Source organism: Ceratotherium simum, chromosome 12 (assembly GCF_057802395.1).
Source record: "Ceratotherium simum simum isolate JZ-2026a chromosome 12, ASM5780239v1, whole genome shotgun sequence".
NCBI classification, from domain to species: Eukaryota; Metazoa; Chordata; class Mammalia; order Perissodactyla; family Rhinocerotidae; genus Ceratotherium; species Ceratotherium simum.
In genome coordinates, this window is record NC_141911.1 from 39,385,277 (window position 1) to 39,405,659 (window position 20,383).

Here is a 20,383-nt window from a genome sequence, read left to right on the forward strand (position 1 = left end):
TACCCTTTGTATTTTATGACTAAGATTAAATACACTGAGAATTCTATTTATAAAAAATGGGAATTGCTACTAATTTCATGGAATCCCTTCAGTTAGGACATTCAATGCTTTTTTGGTCAAGTCAAGGTTGTTGGTGGGCCATTGCAAATTTTTAAAACGCCGTTCCTCAAGACACTGCCATCTACTGGAATACTATCATAATAAGTGTTCCATATAAGACATCTTTGATGTCTGTGATGTTGAGTATGCCTCCCTAGATGTGATACCTTTGTGCAGTACACAGCCTGCACCACTGTCTATAGCTGCCCTGACACAAATGTTGACTTTAGAGTCTTTTCATTGGCAATACATCCTTTTCAACTTATCTTTGAGTTTTTATTTTTCAAGGAAATTAAAACTCATCCTTGAAAACAGTGGATTATTTTTTTTGAACATATAGCCTGAAGCTACTTTGTTCATTGCTGCCATTTGAGGTTTTTTCCTTTTTATTTCACCAAACCTTTTTCAGTACTTTTATCTGTTCCTATACTCCGTTATCCTGTAGCTATCACCCTCTGCCATTTTTCCTGCCATCTGTAATATCTGTACTGAACTGTAGTCGTTGAAACAATATGCTTCCAGAACTGTTTAGTATTGTGTTACTGCAAAGAGGCATGTTTAAATCCCCTTTTCAGGATCTGAAGAGGGCTGTGCTTTTCTTTCCTTCATTTTCCATGGGCTCTCCCACCTTTATTTCTACTGGCTTGCAACAGTATTCCTTCTTGTTTTTATAACCCAGAATAGTAAGGACTGAAGTGTAAATTTCTAGCTGTCTATAAGTAGACATCCAGAACCTATATTCTCTCCTAGTCACCTTTGGCAGGTTATGTAGAGGTAACATGACCAAAAGGTATATGTGGCTTAGGTGCCATCTTCAATCCTGCTCTTCTTATCTTGGATTTTCTCTCAAGAGTGTTCTCATGGTTATTAATAGAAATATATCAAATAGTCAAGGGTTGACCTCTGTTTAGGGGCTAAAAGCCCTCTTGGATGATGCAGCAGGCCAGGGAGCACCCACATTTCACTGGCATTACCTACAACTTCCAGAGGCCAGAGTCTTGCGTCAGGGCAGGGAAGACTATTGGTCTCTTCTCTGCTCACCTCAGCAGAAAGCCCGTTGTCCTTGTTTGTGTATAAAGTCCGATTCCTGCGGGAGATCAGTTCCCTCCCCAAGCTGACATTTCGCAGATCCGGACGTGCAGTTTCACTTCTGTGGCCTGTGGCTGGCTCCGGCTCCCTGGGCCTGGCCTTCCCTGCAGCGGCCCTCCACAAGGCCTGGCATTGTGCTCCTTGTCCTGAGAAGTTCCTGGCTCCACGGTGGATGAATGCTAGAGCCGCTGCCATGGGAATTGTTCCTTGAAAACTTGGTGTTAGGTTGTACGGATTGGCCTGCCTCTAAGACAACCCTAAATAGAAGGCATTTGTGCTTTTCAGAGAAGAAAATTTAAAACCTTACCAATATATATTTCTTCCTAAGATACCCTATTGTTCTTCTGCAATATTTTAAACAGCCGCTTCCTTCTATAACTTCCGGCCTTCTGCACCTGAAGTTGACTGACACTGGTGGGGTCATAATTTAGATACAATTGTCCCTGCCTGCGTCTTTTACAACCGTCTTCAATTCTATCATCCCTCAGCTTACTCTTTTTTTTTTTTTAATTTATATTCTTTTTTTTTTTAATTTTTTGTTTATTGCAGTAACCTTGGTTTATAACATTGTAAAAATTTCAGGTGTACATCATTATACTTCTATTTCTGCATAGATTACATCATGTTCACCACCCAAATACTAATTACAACCCATCACCACACACATGTACCAAATTATCCCTTTCACCCTCCTCCCTCCCCCCTTCCCCTCTGGTAACCACCAATCCAATCTCTGTCTCTATGTGTTTGTTTATTGTTGTTATTATCTACTACTTAATGAAGGAAATCATACGGTATTTGACCTTCTCCCTCTGACTTATTTCACTTTGCATTATACCCTCAATGTCCATCCATGTTGTCACAAATGCCTGGATTTCATCGTTTCTTATGGCTGAGTAGTATTCCATTGTGTATATATACCACAGCTTCTTTATCCATTCGTCCCTTGATGGGCACTTAGGTTGCTTCCAAGTCTTGGCTCTTGTGAATAACGCTGCAATGAACACAGGGCTGCATGTACCTTTACAAATTGGTGTTTTCAAGTTCTTTGGATAAATACACAGCAGTGGAATAGCTGGATCATATGGTAGTTCTATCCCTGATTTTTTGAGGAATCTCCATACTGTTTTCCATAGTGGCTGCACCAGTTTGCACTTCCACCAGCAGTGTATGAGAGTTCCCTGCTCTCCACATCCTCTCCAACATCTTGTTTCCTGTCTTGTTAATTATAGCCATTCTGACGGGCGTGAGGTGATATCTCATTGTAGTTTTGATTTGCATTTCCCTGATAGTTAGTGATTTTGAACATCTTTTCATGTGTCTTTTGGCCATCTGTATATCTTCTTTGGAGAAATGTCTGTTCAGGTCTTTTGCCCATTTTTTAATTGGGCTGTTAGTTTTTTTGTTGTTGAGATGCATGAGTTCTTTATATATTTTGGAGATTAAGCCCTTCTCAGATGTATGGTTTGCAAATATCTTCTCCCAATTGTTAGGTTGTCTTTTCGTTTTGTTGATGGTTTCCTTTGCTGTGCAGAAGCTTTTTAGTTTGATGTAGTCCCATTTGTTTATTTTTTCTATTGTTTCTCTTGCCCGGTCAGACATGGTGCTTGAAAAGATGTTGCTAAGACCGATGTCGAAGAGCGTACTGCCTATGTTTTCTTCTAGAAGTTTCATAGTTTCAGGTCTTACATTCAAGTCTTTAATCCATTTGGAGTTAATTTTTGTGTATGGTGTAAGGTAAGGGTCTACTTTCATTTTTGCATGTGGCTATCCAGTTTTCCCAACACCATTTGTTGAAGAGACTTTCTTTTCTCCATTGTATGTTCTTGGCTCCTTTGTCAAAGATTAGCTGTCCATAGATGTGTGGGTTTATTTCTGGGCTTTCGATTCTATTCCATTGATCTGTGTGTCTGTTTTTGTGCCAGTACCGTGCTGTTTTGGTTACTATAGCTTTGTAGTATATTTTGAAATCAGGGAGTGTGATACCTCCAGCTTTGTTCTTTTTTCTCAGGATTCCTTTAGCTATTCGGGGTCTTTTGTTGTTCCATATAAATTTTAGGATTCTTTGTTCTATTTCTGTGAAAAATGTTGTTGGAACTTTGATAGGGATTGCATTGAATCTATAGATTGCTTTAGGAAGTATGGACATCTTAACTATGTTAATTCTTCCAATCCAAGAGCACGGAATATCTTTCCATTTCTTTGTGTCTTCTTCAATTTCTTTCAGAAATGTTTTATAGTTTTCAGTGTAAAGATCTTTCACCTCTTTGGTTAAGTTTATTCCTAAGTATTTTATTCTTTTTGTTGCAATTGTAAATGGGATTGTATTCTTTTTTTTTTATTTATTTATTTTTTCCCCCAAAGCCCCAGTAGATAGTTGTATGTCATAGTTGCACATCCTTCTAGTTGCTGTATGTGGGACGCGGCCTCAGCATGGCCGGAGAAGTGGTGCGTCGGTGTGCGCCCGGGATCTGAACCCAGGCCGCCAGCAGCAGAGCACACGCACTTAACCGCTAAGCCACGGGGCCAGCCCTGGGATTGTATTCTTAATTTCTCTTTCTGCTACTTCGTTGTTAGTGTACAGAAATGCAACTGATTTTTGTATGTTGATTTTGTATCCTGCAACTTTACCATCTTCGTTGATTACTTCTAAAAGTTTTCTGGTGGATTCTTTAGGGTTTTCTATATATAAAATCATGTCATCTGCAAATAGTGCGAGTTTCACTCCTTCCTTTCCATTTTGGATCCCTTTGATTTCTTTTTCTTGCCTGATTGCTCTGGCTAGGACTTCCAGTACTATGTTAAATAGGAGTGGTGAGAGTGGGCATCCTTGTCTGGTTCCTGTTCTTAGAGGGATAGCTTTCAGTTTTTCACCATTGAGGATAATATAAGCTGTGGGTTTGTCATATACGGTCTTTATTATGTTGAGGTACTTTCCTTCTATACCCATTTTATTCAGAGTTTTTATCATAAATGGATGCTGTATCTTGTCAAATGCTTTCTCTGCATCTATTGAGATGACCATATGATTTTTATTCTTCATTTTATTAATGTGGTGTATTACGTTGATTGATTTGCGAATGTTAAACCATCCCTGCATACCTGGAATAAATCCCACTTGATCATGGTGTATAATCTTTTTAACGTATTGTTGTATGCGATTTGCTAGTATTTTGTTGAGGATTTTTGCATCGATGTTCATCAGTGATATTGGCCTGTAATTTTCTTTTTTTGTGTTGTCCTTCTCTGGTTTTGGTATCAGGGTAGTGTCAGCTTCATAGAATGAGTTAGGGAGCTTTCCCCCCCTCTTCAATTTTTTGGAAGAGTTTGAGAAGGATAGGTATTAAGTCTTCTTTGAATGTTTGGTAGAATTCCCAAGGGAAGCCGTCTGGTCCTGGACTTTTATTTTTGGGGAGGTTTGTGATTACTGTTTCGATCTCCTTACTGGTGATTGGTCTATTCAAATTCTCTACTTCTTCTTGATCCAGTTTTGGAAGGTTGTATGATTCTAAGAATTTATCCATTTCTTGCAGATTGTCGAATTGGTTGGCATATAGCTTTTCATAGTATTCTCTTACAATCTTTTGTATTTCTGAGGTGTCTGTTGTAACCTCTCCTCTTTCATTTCTGATTTTACTTATTTGTGCCTTCTCTCTTTTTTTCTTGGTGAGTCTAGCTAAAGGTTTGTCAATTTTGTTGATCTTTTCAAAAAACCAGCTCTTGGTTTTATTAATTTTTTCTATTGTTTTTTTGGTCTCTATTTCATTTATTTCTGCTCTGATTTTTATTATTTCCCTTCTTCTACTGATTTTGGGCTTGGTTTGTTCTTCTTTTTCCAGTTCCTTTAGGTGCATTGTTAGATTGTTTGAGATTTTTCTTGTTTGTTGAGATAGGCCTGTATTGCTATAAACTTCCCTCTTAGAACCGCTTTTGCCGTATCCCATAAGTTCTGGCATGTCGTATTTTCATTTTCATTTGTCTCCAGGTATTTTTTGATTTCTTCTTTGATTTCTTCATTAACCCAGTCGTTGTTCAGTAGCATTTTGTTTAATCTCCACGTATTTGTGGCTTTTCTGATTTTCTTCCTATAGTTGATTTCTAGTTTCATACCATTGTAGTCAGAAAAGATGCTTGGTATTATTTCAATCTTCTTAAATTTATGGAGACTTGTTTTGTGGCCTAATATGTGATCAATCCTGGAGAATGTTCCATGTGCATTTGAAAAGAACGTGTATTCTTCGGTTTTTGGATGGAATGCTCTGCATATATCTACTAGGTCCATCTGTTCTAGTGTGTCGTTTAAGGCCAATGTTTCCTTATTGATCTTCTGTTTGGATGATCTATCCGTTGGTGTAAGTGGAGTGTTAAAGTCCCCTACTATTATTGTGTTACTGTCTATTTCTGTTTTTATGTGTTAATAATTGCTTTATATATTTAGGTGCACCTACATTGGGTGTGTAGATATTTACAAGTGTTATATCCTCTTGTTGGATTGTTCCTTTGATCATTGTGTAATGCCCTTTTTTGTCTCTTTTTACAGTTTTTGTTTTAAAGTCTATTTTGTCTGATATGAGTACTGTAACCCCAGCTTTCTTTTCATTGCCATTTGCATGGAGTATCTTTTTCCATCCCTTCACTTTCAGTTTGTGAGTGTCTTTAGGTCTGAAGTGTGTCTCTTGTATGCAGCATATATATGGGTCTTGTTTTTTTATCCAATCAGCCACCCTGTGCCTTTTAATTGGAGCATTTAGTCCATTGACATTTAAAGTAGCTATTGATAAGTATGTACTTACTGCCATTTTTTAACTTTTGTTTTTCTCAGTGTTTTAGTAGTCCTTCTCTGTTCCTTTCTTCTTCTATACAGAATTGATGGTCACTTTAGTTTGACCTCTGTCTGAAAGCTGTACTCTTTAACTCCCCTCCTCCCTCATGTTTTTGATATCATATCTAACCTCTTTTTTGTGCATTTGTATCCATTACGTTCTTATCATGGAAATAGATAATTTTTCCTATTTGTGGTCTTCTCTTTTCCCCTTAAATCAGTCCCTTTAACATTTCTTGTAGCACTGGTTTCTTAGTGACAAACTCCTTTAATTTTTGCTTGTCTGGGAAATTTTTGATCTCTCCTTCCATTTTGAATGATAACCTTGCTGGGTAGAGTATTCTTGGCTGTAAGTTTTTTCCTTTTAGCACTTTAAATATATCGTGCCATTCTCTTCTAGCCTGTAAGGTTTCTGCTGAGAAGTCAGCTGATAGCCTTATGGGGTTTCCTTTGTTTGTAACTTGACATTCTCTTGCGGCTTTTAGGATTCTCTCTTTATCTTTAATTCTGGACATTTTGATTATGCTGTGTCTTGGTGTGGGCCTCTTCGGGTTTATCTTGTTTGGGGCTCTCTGTGCTTCCTGTACCTGGATGTCTGTTTCCTTCCTTAGGTTAGGGAAGTTTTCATCTATTATTTCTTGAAATAGATTCTCTGCTCCCTTGTCTCGTTCTACTCCTTCCGGGACACCTATAACACGGATGTTAGTGCACTTGATGTTGTCCCAGAGGTCCCTTAGACTGTCCTCACTCTTTTTAATTCTTTTCTCTTTTACCTGTTCACCTTGGGTAATTTCTTCTAGTCTTTCGTCCAGCTCACAGATCCATTCTTCTGTATCCTCTACTCTGCTTTTGAGTCCCTCTGATGAATTTTTCATTTCTAGTATTGTATTCTTCATTTCTGATTGGTTCTTTTTTATATCTTCCATTTCTTTGTTGACATGCTCACTGAGTTCATCTGTTCTTCTCTCCAGATCAGTGAGCATCCTTAACACTCTTAGTTTGAACTCTCTGTCGGGTAGGTTGCTCATTTCTGTTTCACTTAGTTCCTTTTCTCGGGTTTTGTCCTGTTCCCTTACTTGGAATGTATTCCTTTGCCTCCTCATTTTGCCTCTTTCCCTGTGCTTGTGTCTACGTATTAGGTAGGTCAGCTACGTCTCCTGCTCTTGGATAGGTGACCTTATGTAAGTGATGCCTTAGGAGGCTTCCAGTGTGCTTCCCTCAGTTCTCAATGTTCCAGGGGTGACCCCTATGCGGGCTACGTGTGTCCTTCTGTTGTGGCCTGTTTGCTCTCCCTGTAGGCGCCCAGGGAGGCCCAGTTATGCTGCTGGCCAGCTGTTGTAATGCTCAGCTGCTTGTAGTTGTTGTGGGCCCTTCAGTCTCTTTATCAGGTGTGGGGAGCCCCAGCACAGTTGGCTGCAAGTTCTAATACCACATTTGTGTTGCAGTATTTCTTTTGAGTGAGTAGGCCCCCAGCGTGGCAGGTTGTTAGGCTCAGGGCCTTACAATTGCTGTAAGCCTCTAGCCTATTAGGTCTCTTGTCAGCTCTCTGAGGATTGCAGCTGGGTGGGGCTGGCCTCAGGCACAGGAGCACCCAATTGTTTCAGGCTTTGGAAGGTGGGGCAAACCTCCTATGTGGCTCTTTGAGAAGTACAAGTCTTCTGCAGCTGACAAGCCCTGCCGCCCACAGGTCCACACACACAGTCAACACAGTCCTGCCCCGTGTGCACGCCCCGACCTCCCAAAGCGGACCCAGTCTCTCCATGGCAGGAACCCCACACACTCCACCACCGCCCCACACTCTCCACCTGCTCCTTGTGCACACCCTGCCCTGCTCAAGTCGGCTCAGTTGCCAGGCTGCAGAGAATCCAGTCACCAATCTATGCAGGCCCACAAGTTGCCTGAGGGCTTGTTGTTGGGTGGGGCCAGTCTCTAGGGTGGGCTGCCTGCCCTGGCTGAGCTGGATTAAATGGGTGCTCTAGCGGGTGGGGCAGACCTGGGCTAGCAGGCCTCAGGGAGAACTCCAATGGCGTCTGTGTCAGCACGCCTACACCAGGCCACGACAATGGCTGCCGCCAATGTCCCAGTCCCTGAAGAGGTCTCACCCCTCACCGAGATGCACTCAGGGCCTTTTAGGTGAGTCTCTTTTCACCACAGCACTGTGCACCTTTCTTTCTGGTGATTTTAGGATGCTTTCTGAAACGGGTGAGTTTGCGCGCGGGCCCTTTAAGAGCCGGTTTTAGTTTCTTTGTGAACCAGCTTTTCTTGGGGTACTCCCCAATGTTTTAGTAGCAGGCAAAGTCAGATATTATGCCGCTGGTCTCGATTGTGCTGGGTCCACAAAATGCCCACAGCGGGGGCGCTCCCCGGCTCAGGGCCCCGCGCCTCCAGGGAGGCTGCGTACCTGTGAGCTGCTCCCGGCGGCCGTGAGGCTGCGGCTCGTGAAGGTGGCATTTTTCCTCTCCAGAAGGGAGTCTCTGCCTCTTCCACCTCAGTTAGGATTGTCTGTTGTTGCAGGAGTTCCTCTTATCCAGTTTTCAGTTCTGTCTCGGGTAATTTTTCCACGAGTAGTTGTAAATTGGCTGTGTCCGCGGGAGGAGGTGAGTTCAGAGTCTGCCTACACTGCCATCTTGAGTTCACCCCCCCTCAGCTTGCTCTTTAAAAGACTGAGTCTCTTTAAAAATACAGGATCCTAAACTATGAAACTTAATCCTTTTTTTAAGTTTTAAAAATAACGTATTGCCAGGAATATAGGAGAACACAACGAAGAAAAATAATCATTTATAATCCATCCTGCTACCCAGAGACAGCCACTGCTAAGTTGGTGGTGTGTACCCTGGCTGAATTTTTTTCTTTTTAATCCGTATACTTTCCTATAAAAATTGGGTCCTACCATCTATGCAGTTTTGTAACTTTATCTTCTCTTTTCACCTAGCAACGTATTGAGAACTTCTTTCCATATCAATAAACATAACTCAATATTATTATTCTAATATTTGCATAATATTCAATGTTTGCACGTGTCATAATTTATTTAATCAGTCTCCTCTTATTGGATATCAAGGGTTTTGTTTTCCCAAGTTGTTGCTAATGTAAACGATGCTGGGATAAATTGACTCAAAAAAGCATTCACAGTTTTCAGGCTTTGGCCGTGAATTGTCTAATTGACCTTCAAAAAGGTTAAATCTACAATTCTATGAGAAGCTAATGAGAGAGAGAGAGAATATTTCAAAAGTCTTTGTACTTTATCATTAAAAAAAAATTTTAACCAATTGGGAGGTCAAAAATTATATCTTATAGTTAAAACCTTTCATTTGTTGATTCCTAGTGATATCAAGCATTTTGTTCGTGGGGAGGAATTTGTATCTGTTCTTGTGCGTATTTTCTTTCACTGTCATTTATTATTCTGTGTAGTGGTTCGTCTGGGTTGGACTTTTTGTTTGATTGTTGCTGTTGATTTTTTTGATTATAAAACATTTCAAAACAAAGTAGAAGGAATAATGTAATAAACTACCATATCCCCGTCACCCATATTGAACAAACATTTGCCACGCTTACTTCACCAATCCTTTTTTTCCCTATATTTTAAATCACATGCCAGACATCATAACATTCACTTCCAGATTCTGTGATATATCTCTCTAAAAAATAAGGATATTTTCCATAATACCATTGCACACCTTACAAAGTTAGCAACACGTGCGATTGGTTTTTAATTGCCCAGAAGGTTCTGTCTCATCAGCACCAGCCAAGTGCATGGCCATATCAATGGACGAGGACGAGAAGGAAACACTTCTTAGCTTTCTTGTCACTTTCAAAAATTAAAGAAGAAAATCTGATGCCTATATGGGTAGTAGAATGATGGAGTGACCTTGGTTCTCCCTCTGCCCACAAGCCGCATTTAGAAACGCACTAAATCTGCAGTGCCAGCCTCATTTTGTAAATAAATGCCCCAGCTGAAGCTTGCCAATGTATAGCGATTATTTCAAGTTTTATTCACTGCAGTCTTTTTTTCTTTGAAAATGTGTGCGCCCAACATGATCGATGACCGGGCTTCCAGGCCCAGCCCACTGGGGTCATGGAAGGTCTTCTCTGTTGTGTCTCTTTTAAGCTTGAATAGGGAACTTGCTGTTCGGATGGTCAGAGTTGTCTTCAGGTCAGAGACTTGCAATCATTTTTAGTCTTGCCCATCTTCTCCACCCCCACGTCCCCTGACCTGCCCCTAGGGTTCTTTTATTAAAATAGGTAAATAAATAAAATCACTCAAGAATAGGGGGTCCTTGTTTCTGTGATGTTGAAAAGGGGAGGACGGTGTTCATGAGCACCATTAAAACCGTGTTTTCTTTCATTATAGATTACCCTTTTAACTGACTGCAAGAATATTCATAGGGAAACTGGCACTGACTTTTATACCTAAAATGTTAATGTCTGGGCCCATTTCAGAAGCAGCAGCTACACAATCTCTCATCCAAAATGAAATTGAGGGCCCAAGCTGGAAGTTAGGATGACCACATACCATCCAAAGTGACATATAGCGATTGCTATACCAGAGCAAAATGACTTTACCAGCGTTTTGAAAAGTGCTCAAAATTCTTTTACAAAAATCTTTGGAACTAAGCATTTAATATATTTCAAATACAATCATTTATAAATATATTACAAAACATATAGATATTGAAATATATAAAAAATAAATATTAAGCATCTGTTATAAATTATTAGCAAATAAATTAACCAAAGACAGTAATATTTGAGAATAAAAAACACTACCTAAAAACAAGGAAAATTGCATTAATCATGAAAATTAAGTTGAAAATGAAATTATGTTATTTGATCTTTTTAAAAATGGAATATCTAAAAATAAAGTGTGGCAGTGTTTTTGTTGTTGAGTTGTGAGCATATTTTCATGCAAGCTATTCCAGCTTCTCAGAAAGTTTCTTCTGACCTTAAAAGACTCGAGGAAATGTTGAGAAGATAGTTATAACTAATCCAAATATTTCCCCTATTCCTTATCTTTGATTAATTCCATCTTTCTTATTTGATATGTTTGAAAAGTTTAAAAAAAACAAACCCTCTGGCAACGACTGTACTCAGTTATTGTTAGCAAGGTCTAGGTTTTGTTCAAAGAAAACATTTCCGGTTTGTTCTCGTTTCCTTTAATTTCATTATATATACATGGAGATTCCATATAGAAGTTACCTGTATCCGTTTCTATCTGTCACATTCCTATTCCACATGGTCAGAAAGTCTTTGAGCTAGAGTAAGATTTATTCTTGGAATAATTTAGTCTATCGCCTGTCTCTTCTTGAGGCTTTTGGAGGCATGGAAGATTGATTTCTCAACTGGTGCTTCCTGTTCACTTCAAAATGCTAATGCAGTGTGTCACTCCTGGAATATGTCTCAAGGTCTAAGTGATTCAGAGGTCAGAGTTTTAAAAATATCAGTACAGTGGTTTTAGATAAATATATGGAATTTCAGTTCTTAAGAAATAACATGATACATCAATACAGAAAATTAGTTTTTCAGTGATATGAATTAGTGGCTGGGGCTAAGTAGATATTGGGGCAGGCCCTGTTAACGGGAGGAATAGACAGCCGTCTGGGGCCCCTGGGGTGGCCCAGGGGCTGGGATCTGCTGGGGAGCAGGTAGTGAGCGTCTAGAGAGAAAAGCTTGGCTCCCACAGAACTTTTCCACCCCAGAATGGGGCTTCTGGCTCTTCTTTCAAAATAAATAGCTTCTGAGAAATATCTAAGTCAGATCATTTATTCTTAAAATTTCCTTAAAACAAAACAAAAATTAACCCATATCCTTTTGGACATATTTTACCCAGGTCTTGGAAAAAATCTGGAAGCCCTGTTATGTTGTATGACACATAGCTGAATAGATAATCAAGTACTTTTACTTGGAAATACACCAAGTTTTTTTTATTCATTAAAGAAAAAATTGTCTATGTGTGAAGTGAAGTCAGAATATCACTTCAGGATGATTTACCTGAAACTCTTACATTTAATAGAATTTCATTCCATCCTGAAATACATAGATCCTTATGGGGTCTGAGTAAAAACTCATTACAGAGCAAAGTCTTTTTTTTCCCTTGTTTAATCTTTCTTTTCTATTTGCCATCTCCAAATTCGGTCCTAAGAGTTATGATTATTACCTTTTAGAAGGAAAAAAAAATTATTCTCTGTTGCTCCTTTAAAATTATTGTGTCGTTACTAAACATAAAGTTTTTTTCTTACATACTGTGTCCACCTTCTTTTCCTTTTTCTTTTTGTTTTGTTTCGCTATTGCCATAAAATGAGAATTCTCGTAACGTTTGGTTTCAGTGGTGGCATATGGGAAGGGGTGGATTTTAAGTAGATAGGCTTTCTGTTCTGTGTGAAGCAGAGCTCCCTGTTGGCACTCAGATGTTAAAGGTGGAAATATTTGTACTACAATCGGCACTTAGCAAATGTATCACTATTTAGAGCCATAATCTTTTATGGACTGTTTTATTATTTATTGTAAATCTTTTCTTTTTACAGCTTCTTGCTGTTGACCCTACAGCCCATGCCATCTGATGCCTGGAATTGTCCACAGTGACAACAGCGCCCCTTCACATTTTAACCCTTAGATTTTCTACAAGACAAAAAGAAAAATACACAGTCAATGTCCATTTCATTTTTAACTGGAAAAGAAACTTGAATAGATAAAGTTTTGTGTTTTCTAAGTAACAAAAGGCAGAAAAAGTAATGGGGGAGCTGAGCAGTTCCAAGTCTACACCAACAGTTTCCAGATGCTTCTTCTGAATATTTATACGAATTAGCTAAGTCTTCCAAGTAGCCTGTCTTTGTCCAGGCCCAAAGGGAATAAGGGGTGGTCGATGATGATTTTGTTAAATGAGAATCAGTGACCATCCCCTCCCTCATTAGCTGTTAGTTTCAACCTCCTCCTCTACCAACTTTTTAACAAAAATAGTCATCAGAAATAAGTCATTTTTTGACAATTTTTGCCTTTTCCCACTTCCTTAGTTCACTTTCTGTTGGAGGGGCTTTTTCATAGTAAAATGACTAAAGTTCAGGCAGCTGGAGAGTCAGGAAGCGAGAGCCATGCAACATTCTCAAACTGGCTCCTCTTCTGGAAGAATTCATAACCATCTAAGTTACCGGTTGAAGGACGGTACAAACGTGCCTCAGAGTCGAGTACAACGTAAAGTCTGCATTTCATTTATTGTTTTCCTCCCTGGGCAGATGCAGCCTGGTTCATCTTGTGTCGGGCACCTCCTGGGACTTCCCTCTCTGCCACCCTCTCTCCGCACCAGCAGTCACTGCAGCATGATTGAGGTGCCAGCTTTGTCCACTGCAAAGCTGGGCATCACTGGATCGGATGGGCTTCCGCACTTTACAAACACTGTCAGGCACAGGAGAAAAGGAGCTTAAGAAATATCTCAACATTCTGGACGTTGCTTGGAGCTAAGTTGCAAGTGCAATGTCTTCTGTTCTCAGAACACGGGCAGAGAGTTAAAGATGACCAAGAGTTAAAGATGACCAACGTTATTAGAGGTCTAATCTCATTAAGCAAGCACATACTATATAGGACGTGCTCTAAGTTTGGTTTTCCCTCCTTCTTCTCTTCCTCAAAGATGGACACCAATCCAGGTGGCTGGAAGATTAATATACGGATGTCTGTGTAGCATAGTGCTCCCATGAGCTTCACATCTGTGCTGAAGTGGAGGTTCACGAACACCTAATGAGCTCCTTACCCTTCCCTCTTCATTTAGGCTTAGTAACGGAGATGAGCTTGCCCTCAGAGGCAGTGGCTACAGGCAGTGGGGAATGTTTAGGCTTGCAAATTGACTAGGCCCCTGGGTTGCAGAAGTGTTAGAAAATTGGGACATATCTTAACTTCTAGGGAGAAGTAAAGACTGAAATCACTTGCTCTATTTCTCAATTGAAAAAGTCTTCCTTCAGCTACCTAGGATCCTGCATCCCAAAAGATGGGATGCAGCTCCCACCTGCCCTTCAACCCTCCTTCCATCTCTTCCTTTTGCTCTGTCCGTTCTGAGAAGGATCTGTGGTTCCGTATTGTCCGTGAGTTGCCTAGATGTTAAGAGACCACATGAAAGGCAGTGTAACTTAACCAGTAAGAGTGTAGACTGTGATGCCGGCCTCCCTGGATTCAAATCCTGGCTCAGCTCATGAGGAGGGACAATTACTTAACTTCTCTGTGCCTGAATCTCTTCATCTGTAAAATATGGATAATAATAATAATGGTAGCCACTCCATAGGGTCCCTGTGAGGATTAAGTGAAGCTAATACACACAAAGCACTTTAGAACGGTGTCAGATACTTAGTAAGCAATATATGTTAGTTGCTCTTTTTTATTGAGCAGGTACCATATACTAAAATTTAACATGAAGTATCTTATTTAATCCTTGCAGCACCCCATAAAGATGGTATTTTTAAACCTCTTTTACAATGATGAAACTGAGGCTAGAGAGGTTGTTGACCTGACAAAGCTTACTTAACTGTTAAGTGGCAAATACGGAATTCAGACTCAGATCCTTGTGATTCCAAACTCTGCTAGAGTGCATCACTCCCCACTTCCCTGCATGAGTGGATACAAATGCGGAGCATGGCATCAGCGTGTTTGGCCTGAGACTGATGCTCTGTTAACCTAATATCTTCTCTTTATGGGTAAGACCTTATACCAGGTTTGAGCTGCCTTGACTTGTGAAGGTTTCTCCATTGAGTCTTTACCCCATAACATTGCTGGTCCTCATGTGCGTTTTTAGTATGCAATGTTACTCCCTTCTGATTCCCAGCTCCCTCAAAGGAAATCTTTTCTTTTCTATTCAGGATAAAGCCGGCATTCAGGGTAGAAAATTATTTGGAATGTTGTTTCCCTCAGTGATTGTCTCCCTTTCAACTCAATTTCTTCTGAGCGGCCCGGTGATAATAGGGCTTCGCTCCTCACATCAGTGGAAATCTGTGCTGCTGAAGAGAGCATGTGACGATGCAGAGCTAGCCCATTTCCACTTCTTAGCAAACCTATAAGGCTCTTTCCAGCATGTAGCATGGCAGCCTCTGCCTGCTTCACCTAGAAACCTTAGGGTTAGTTTTAAATGTACCTGTGATCTTTACCTGCCCTATTTTTGAACTATTTTTCGATCTGCATGTGTCACTGCTGGTTTGAGACCTTGACCACCAACCTCACAATGTCCCATATGGACTGCTGCTCTGGCCACCTGCCTTGTCTTCTGCAAGCCCCCCAGGCCAAGCTTCCTGAAACTGAAATCTCATTCCATCCCCCTCTTACTTAAAACACTGCAGGGCTTCCCACTGCTGTTAGGATAAAACCATGATTCCTGGGAGCGGTGTGCCCACCCACCGCTCCAGCCTCATCTCCCTCTACAATGGGCCTCCACCATCTCCACAGATGAGCTGTGTTCTCTCACTGTGCAGCAGACACCTTTCCCAGCCCCTTGCAACCCTGACCACCCCACTCACCATTCAGGACTTAGCTCAGCTGTGGCTTCTGCAGAAAAGCCCTTCTTGACCAGGTGAGACCCCACTGTAACGCCACACCCTCTTTTCCACAGCGTTAGTCCCTTTCACATACCCACACAGGTCTTTGTGCTCCCTGAGATTGGCAACCATAGCCAGTTTTGCCAACCATTATGTTCCCAGTGCCTGGCACATTATGGGCACTCACTAAATGGTTATTGTAAAACTGAGGGAATGGCGGCAGTGCACATGTTTCTCTGTGGCCGGAAGGGTGATATTTCTGGAAACCCTCTAGGGGGGCCTTCTTGGGACTCTTGGTGTCCGCAAAGGGAAGTCTCCACATTTCAGACCAAACAATTCCATGGACTCCCCCAAACTCTCAGATTTCAAGGGAATTTCTAGAGTCAGATAACACACAGGCCCATTGCCTGACCTTTACCCTGTGCCCAAGGGCCAACCCGTGGTGTTTCCCATGTGAACTGTCCACTCAGGCACAAGGATGTCACTGTCACCTTGTACAGAAGCTTCAGAGTTAATGAGATGGGAACTGAGAAATCTTACTCTCTGGGTTTGACCAAGGTCTCTACTTCCTTATAAAAAGTTCTTTGATTCTAAACAGTTTTCTTTATGGAAGAGCTGGAAATTAACTGAATCACCCCAGCTGTCAACCGACCCTTCAAAATCAGAGCACCTTTTTTTTTTTTTTTTGTGAGGAAGATCAGCCCTGAGCTAACATCCGTGCTAATCCTCCTCTTTTTGCTGAGGAAGACCGGCTCTGAGCTAACATCTATGGCCAATCCTCCTCCTTTTTTTTCCCCAAAGCCCCAGTAGATAGTTGTATGTCATAGTTGCACATCCTTCTAGTTGCCGTATGTGGGACGCGGCCTCAGCATGGCTGGAGAAGCGGTGTGTTGGTGGGGGCCTGGGATCCGAACCCGGGCCACCAGTAGTGGAGCATGCGCACTTAACCGCTAAGCCACGGGGCGGGCCCCAGAGCACCCTTTTTTTCATTCATTTTATACAAGGAACTCTTACACTTGTCAATTTGTGAGGAAAAGTTGATTAACTTATGCTCCCCTTTGGGCTAGACAGAGACACAAATAAAATAGCTCACATTTATTGAGCACTTACTCTTTGCCAGGCACTACGAAAAGCATATTCCGTAGACACTCTTATTCAGTCCTCATAGTTCCTCTGTGAGGTGTGGATGCTGTTGTCATCCCATTTTATAAACAGGAAAGGAAGGCTCAGAGAAGTTAAATAATATGTGCGAGGCCACACAGCCATAAGTGGGGGAGCTGGAATTTGAACCCAGAACTGCCTACCCTCCAGCATATGCTCTTAGCCACCGTGCTGTATGGCCTTACCATTTCAAATATTCTGTATCAGTTGCAAGTTATGAGGTGCTTGGCATAAAATCACGTCTCCCCACTCCCCATCACCTACTAGCCTACAGTCGGTTCACTTTTCAAGCCTATTTAAATTGTTTCATGTTTAAGATAAAACTAAAAAGCATGCCATACAAAGTTGCGTTAAATCTAGCCTAACAGTCCTGTAAAACTGTATTGTTTATTAATGTGTGCTTTACTTTTTCAAAACGTATGTGTTCCATTTTTATCTATTTCCTTTTTAATATTTGATAATAGTAACCATAGTCTTGTGGTATGTTTAGAAAAGCAACACCTGCCATGGGAGTCCTAGGCTCGTGTGCCCTAGGATCCATTCTTTCCCCTCATCTGCGCTTCTGCGTTCCTTCCCCTCATCTGTGGTTCTGCAGGGGGCCTGACCCCTGCAGGCTGTGTTTCTCTGGCTTCCGGGAAGGTTCGGCCAATCATAGGCCCTGGTGGGAGATGGGGGTGGGGCTTAAGGAAGAGCTGGGGTGTTTCTCCCTCTTCCTCTCTGTCTCCTGCAGCAGCTGTATCTCCTCCGGGGCCCCAGCTCCCACCGGAGGGCCCCAGCCCCTGGGCTCCACTTACTTCTGCCTTTTGTCCCTCCAGCCTCAGGGTGTTGGTGGCCTCCTGCTCTTTCTACCTCTGCTGCCTTACTGGGCCCTAGGAACCTTCCGCCACCTCTGTACCCGATTCCCTCCATTAACTTTTCTCCGTTGTAAATAAATAGGGCTGTATGTTCTCCCAGATGGATTCTGCTGGATCCTCCGGTATTCTCACATGTGATCACAATACTTATTTACAGTTTACTTTAGGGGCATGGAAGATGATGCTATGATTGGGTTAAAATCCTCTGATTCAAAGCATCCCAAGCCTTTGTGTTCACTGTGGCTGTGGTATGAGGGGAAAACCCTGGGTAGGGTGTCTGGTGTCTGGATCTAGTTCTAGCTGAGTCACTAACTGAAGCTTAGACTCACTCAAGTCAGAGCCTCAGTTTCATGGAGAATGAAGGTGCTCCCTGGAGTCCTTTCTGGCAGCGCCGTTAGCTGGCTTTAACTCCTTCCCGAACCAAAACAGTCTTAGTGGATGAAGTCTCAGTTTCTGTGGGGACCAGTGACTTGTTTCCTTCAGTGCAATGGCCCCTGACTCCAGCCGACTGCCCTTATGAGGCGTGCTTTTGGTCCCCGAGGGATCAGGTGACAGAATGTGGGAGAGCCAAGGCAAACCTTTCATCACCCTGGGAAGAACCTCCAACAGGCCTCTCTGATTCTAACCCAGGCGGTTGGTCTTCATTTGGGCACAACACACATCTATAGTGCAAGAGTGAAATGTACTGCTCAGCTGTCCTGACTATGGGTTTAACAACGTTTCAGAGATGATGTTTCATATATTCACCTTAAATAAAAAACCAATAGGCAGAATATACAGATGGCACCGGTCTGGTGTAATATATTTTCTTTCTCCATTTGAAGCACAATCTTCTTATATTCTCAAAACACCGTTTAAAAAAAATACCTTATCCAGCATTTGTGTGTGTGTGTATATATATATTTGGGGCCAGATGCTCTGGGGATCTTAAATAACTTTAATTTACTAAACTTCACTCCTCCTCCCCCACCCCCAGCCCTTTCTTTTCAGAAGATACATTTAGACAATCACCATTCACCTCCAATTCAAAAGACCTGCTGCCCGGTGAATCTGTGCTTCACGGAAGAATATCAGCTCCAGGTACGGAAATAGTGTTGACTTTGCTTCTACTATTGATTGCTTACAAATTACTTTTCTGAAATGTGTGAATTTTCAGATTCCTTCGGCTGGTGCGTTGAACTTATTCATATGTAGCTAGATTTTTAAAAAGAGAGAGAAACTCAATTTAAACAGCCACAAAGTTTATTACAATAAAATGCAGACAGTGATAAAACTCTTCATCTTTGCTTTTGGATCTTATTGTTCTTTCCCTGCTGATGTTTCATTCGTAGAGTGAATTTCTTTTTCTTTGAAATAGCGAAGTACGACCTGAAAATGATTTGCTCTACGTGTTGTCAGTATTTCAGGCAAGCAGCCAAGAAGAGATAGGAGGGCAGTGGCGAGAACACTAATCTCCACCACATAAGGTCGTGACCCTGGTGGGGTGTGGGCCGCCACAAAGACCACTTCGGTTTCCATGGAAGCAACACAGCTCATTAAGACAATCTTGTCAACCAGATTTCGCCTCTCTTTGTAGTCAGAGTATCTGCATATATCCATCTAACGCTCCTTTTTGCCATCTCAGCATCAAACCATAATTTCTCATCCACTCTTCCTTTTTCATCTCTCCTTTCCAGAGTAAAAGGAAAGATGTGCTTTCTGTCCCCTTATCAACAGCCTGGCCATCTCTCAGGGCTTGTGTGTGTGTTCTCAGAGTTCTTATGAAATAGTAGCCCATACTTCCTACCTGCCCCCCACCCCACCCTCACACCACTCCAGCAGCCTGGAAACTTCCTGCTATTGCTACCTTCGTTCCCAGCCACCGAGAGAACTTCAGAAGCTCTAAGTGGCCTCTATACCCATTCATTTGTCCAGGAGAGCGGTGGAAGACGAAGGCTATAATGTGTGCAGGAGGGGCTCACAGCAGGCTTGTTGGCCAGGAACCCCTGCAAGAATGAAGTCTAAGTGTCCTCCACACCCAAGGATCCCGGTGTCACAGACGACTGGAGGTCTGAGTATTTTGCAATTCAGAAAGAGCCAGGTGGCGTCTTAGGAAATATTGGCTTGGGGTATCACAGGTCATTGGAAGTGGTTTGTGAGAAACAGTGGAGAAAAGGCAACTCTGTCATTCTTTAGTCTTGTGATGGCAGATCCATTTCTTCTCATCTCCAAAGAGTCCGGGTACCTGCATGCTTTTTAGCTTTGCAGGGCTTTCCTATTTGAACACCATAAATAACATGCTTTCACAAAAACACATTACGTAATGCTTAGTTCTAGAGGTGGAAAGAAATTCTGCTCCGTTGATGTCTTCATTCGCAAACAGGGGCTTATTTGAACTACGGTTTACTTCCCACAGTGTCGTTTTGAATAGCCATCTCCCTGGTCCCCAAATTATCGCCCTGCTGTTAAGTTGATGGATTGTGGCTTTCTAATGTCAAAATAACTGCCTAGGAATTGCCTGTCAGAGTGCTGTGACCCATACAGGCAGCATCCCATGATGTATATACAAACCCTGCATTGCTGGCTTAATGTTTGGCTTGGCTATATTTTAGGAAGGGTTTATTGGTCGAGTTACAACTCGACCTCAAAGAGTGATATCAGTATATGTTCAACTGTGTGTGGGGGTTTCTGTGATTTGCTTGATAGGTCTCAATTACAAATTAGAGAAACTCACACTAAAAAAGTTAACTCATTTTTGGGGGGAGGTCAGCATAACTGGGATTTTTAAAACGTAAATCTAGCATTCTGGGGGATAATCAAACTCCGTACTTCAAAAAGCCTTTCTTTAGGCAGAAGATAAGCGAAATGACTATATT

The 20,383-nt window shown here is 41.6% G+C and overlaps 1 protein-coding gene across 5 annotated transcripts in view; it reads left to right on the forward strand.

The window, feature by feature from the left end:
- ZNF827 (zinc finger protein 827) overlaps positions 1-20,383 on the forward strand; it is a 173,354-nt gene that overhangs the window by 95,658 nt on the left and 57,313 nt on the right. For all 5 annotated transcript variants that reach the window (XR_015553812.1, XM_014780184.2, XM_014780186.2 and 2 more), the window contains exon 8: positions 18,505-18,608. Coding sequence is in view for 4 of the 5 variants with exons in the window: in XM_014780184.2 (XP_014635670.1) it covers positions 18,505-18,608 (104 nt within the window). In the remaining variant the exon portion in view is untranslated. The remainder of the gene's footprint in view (positions 1-18,504; positions 18,609-20,383) is intronic.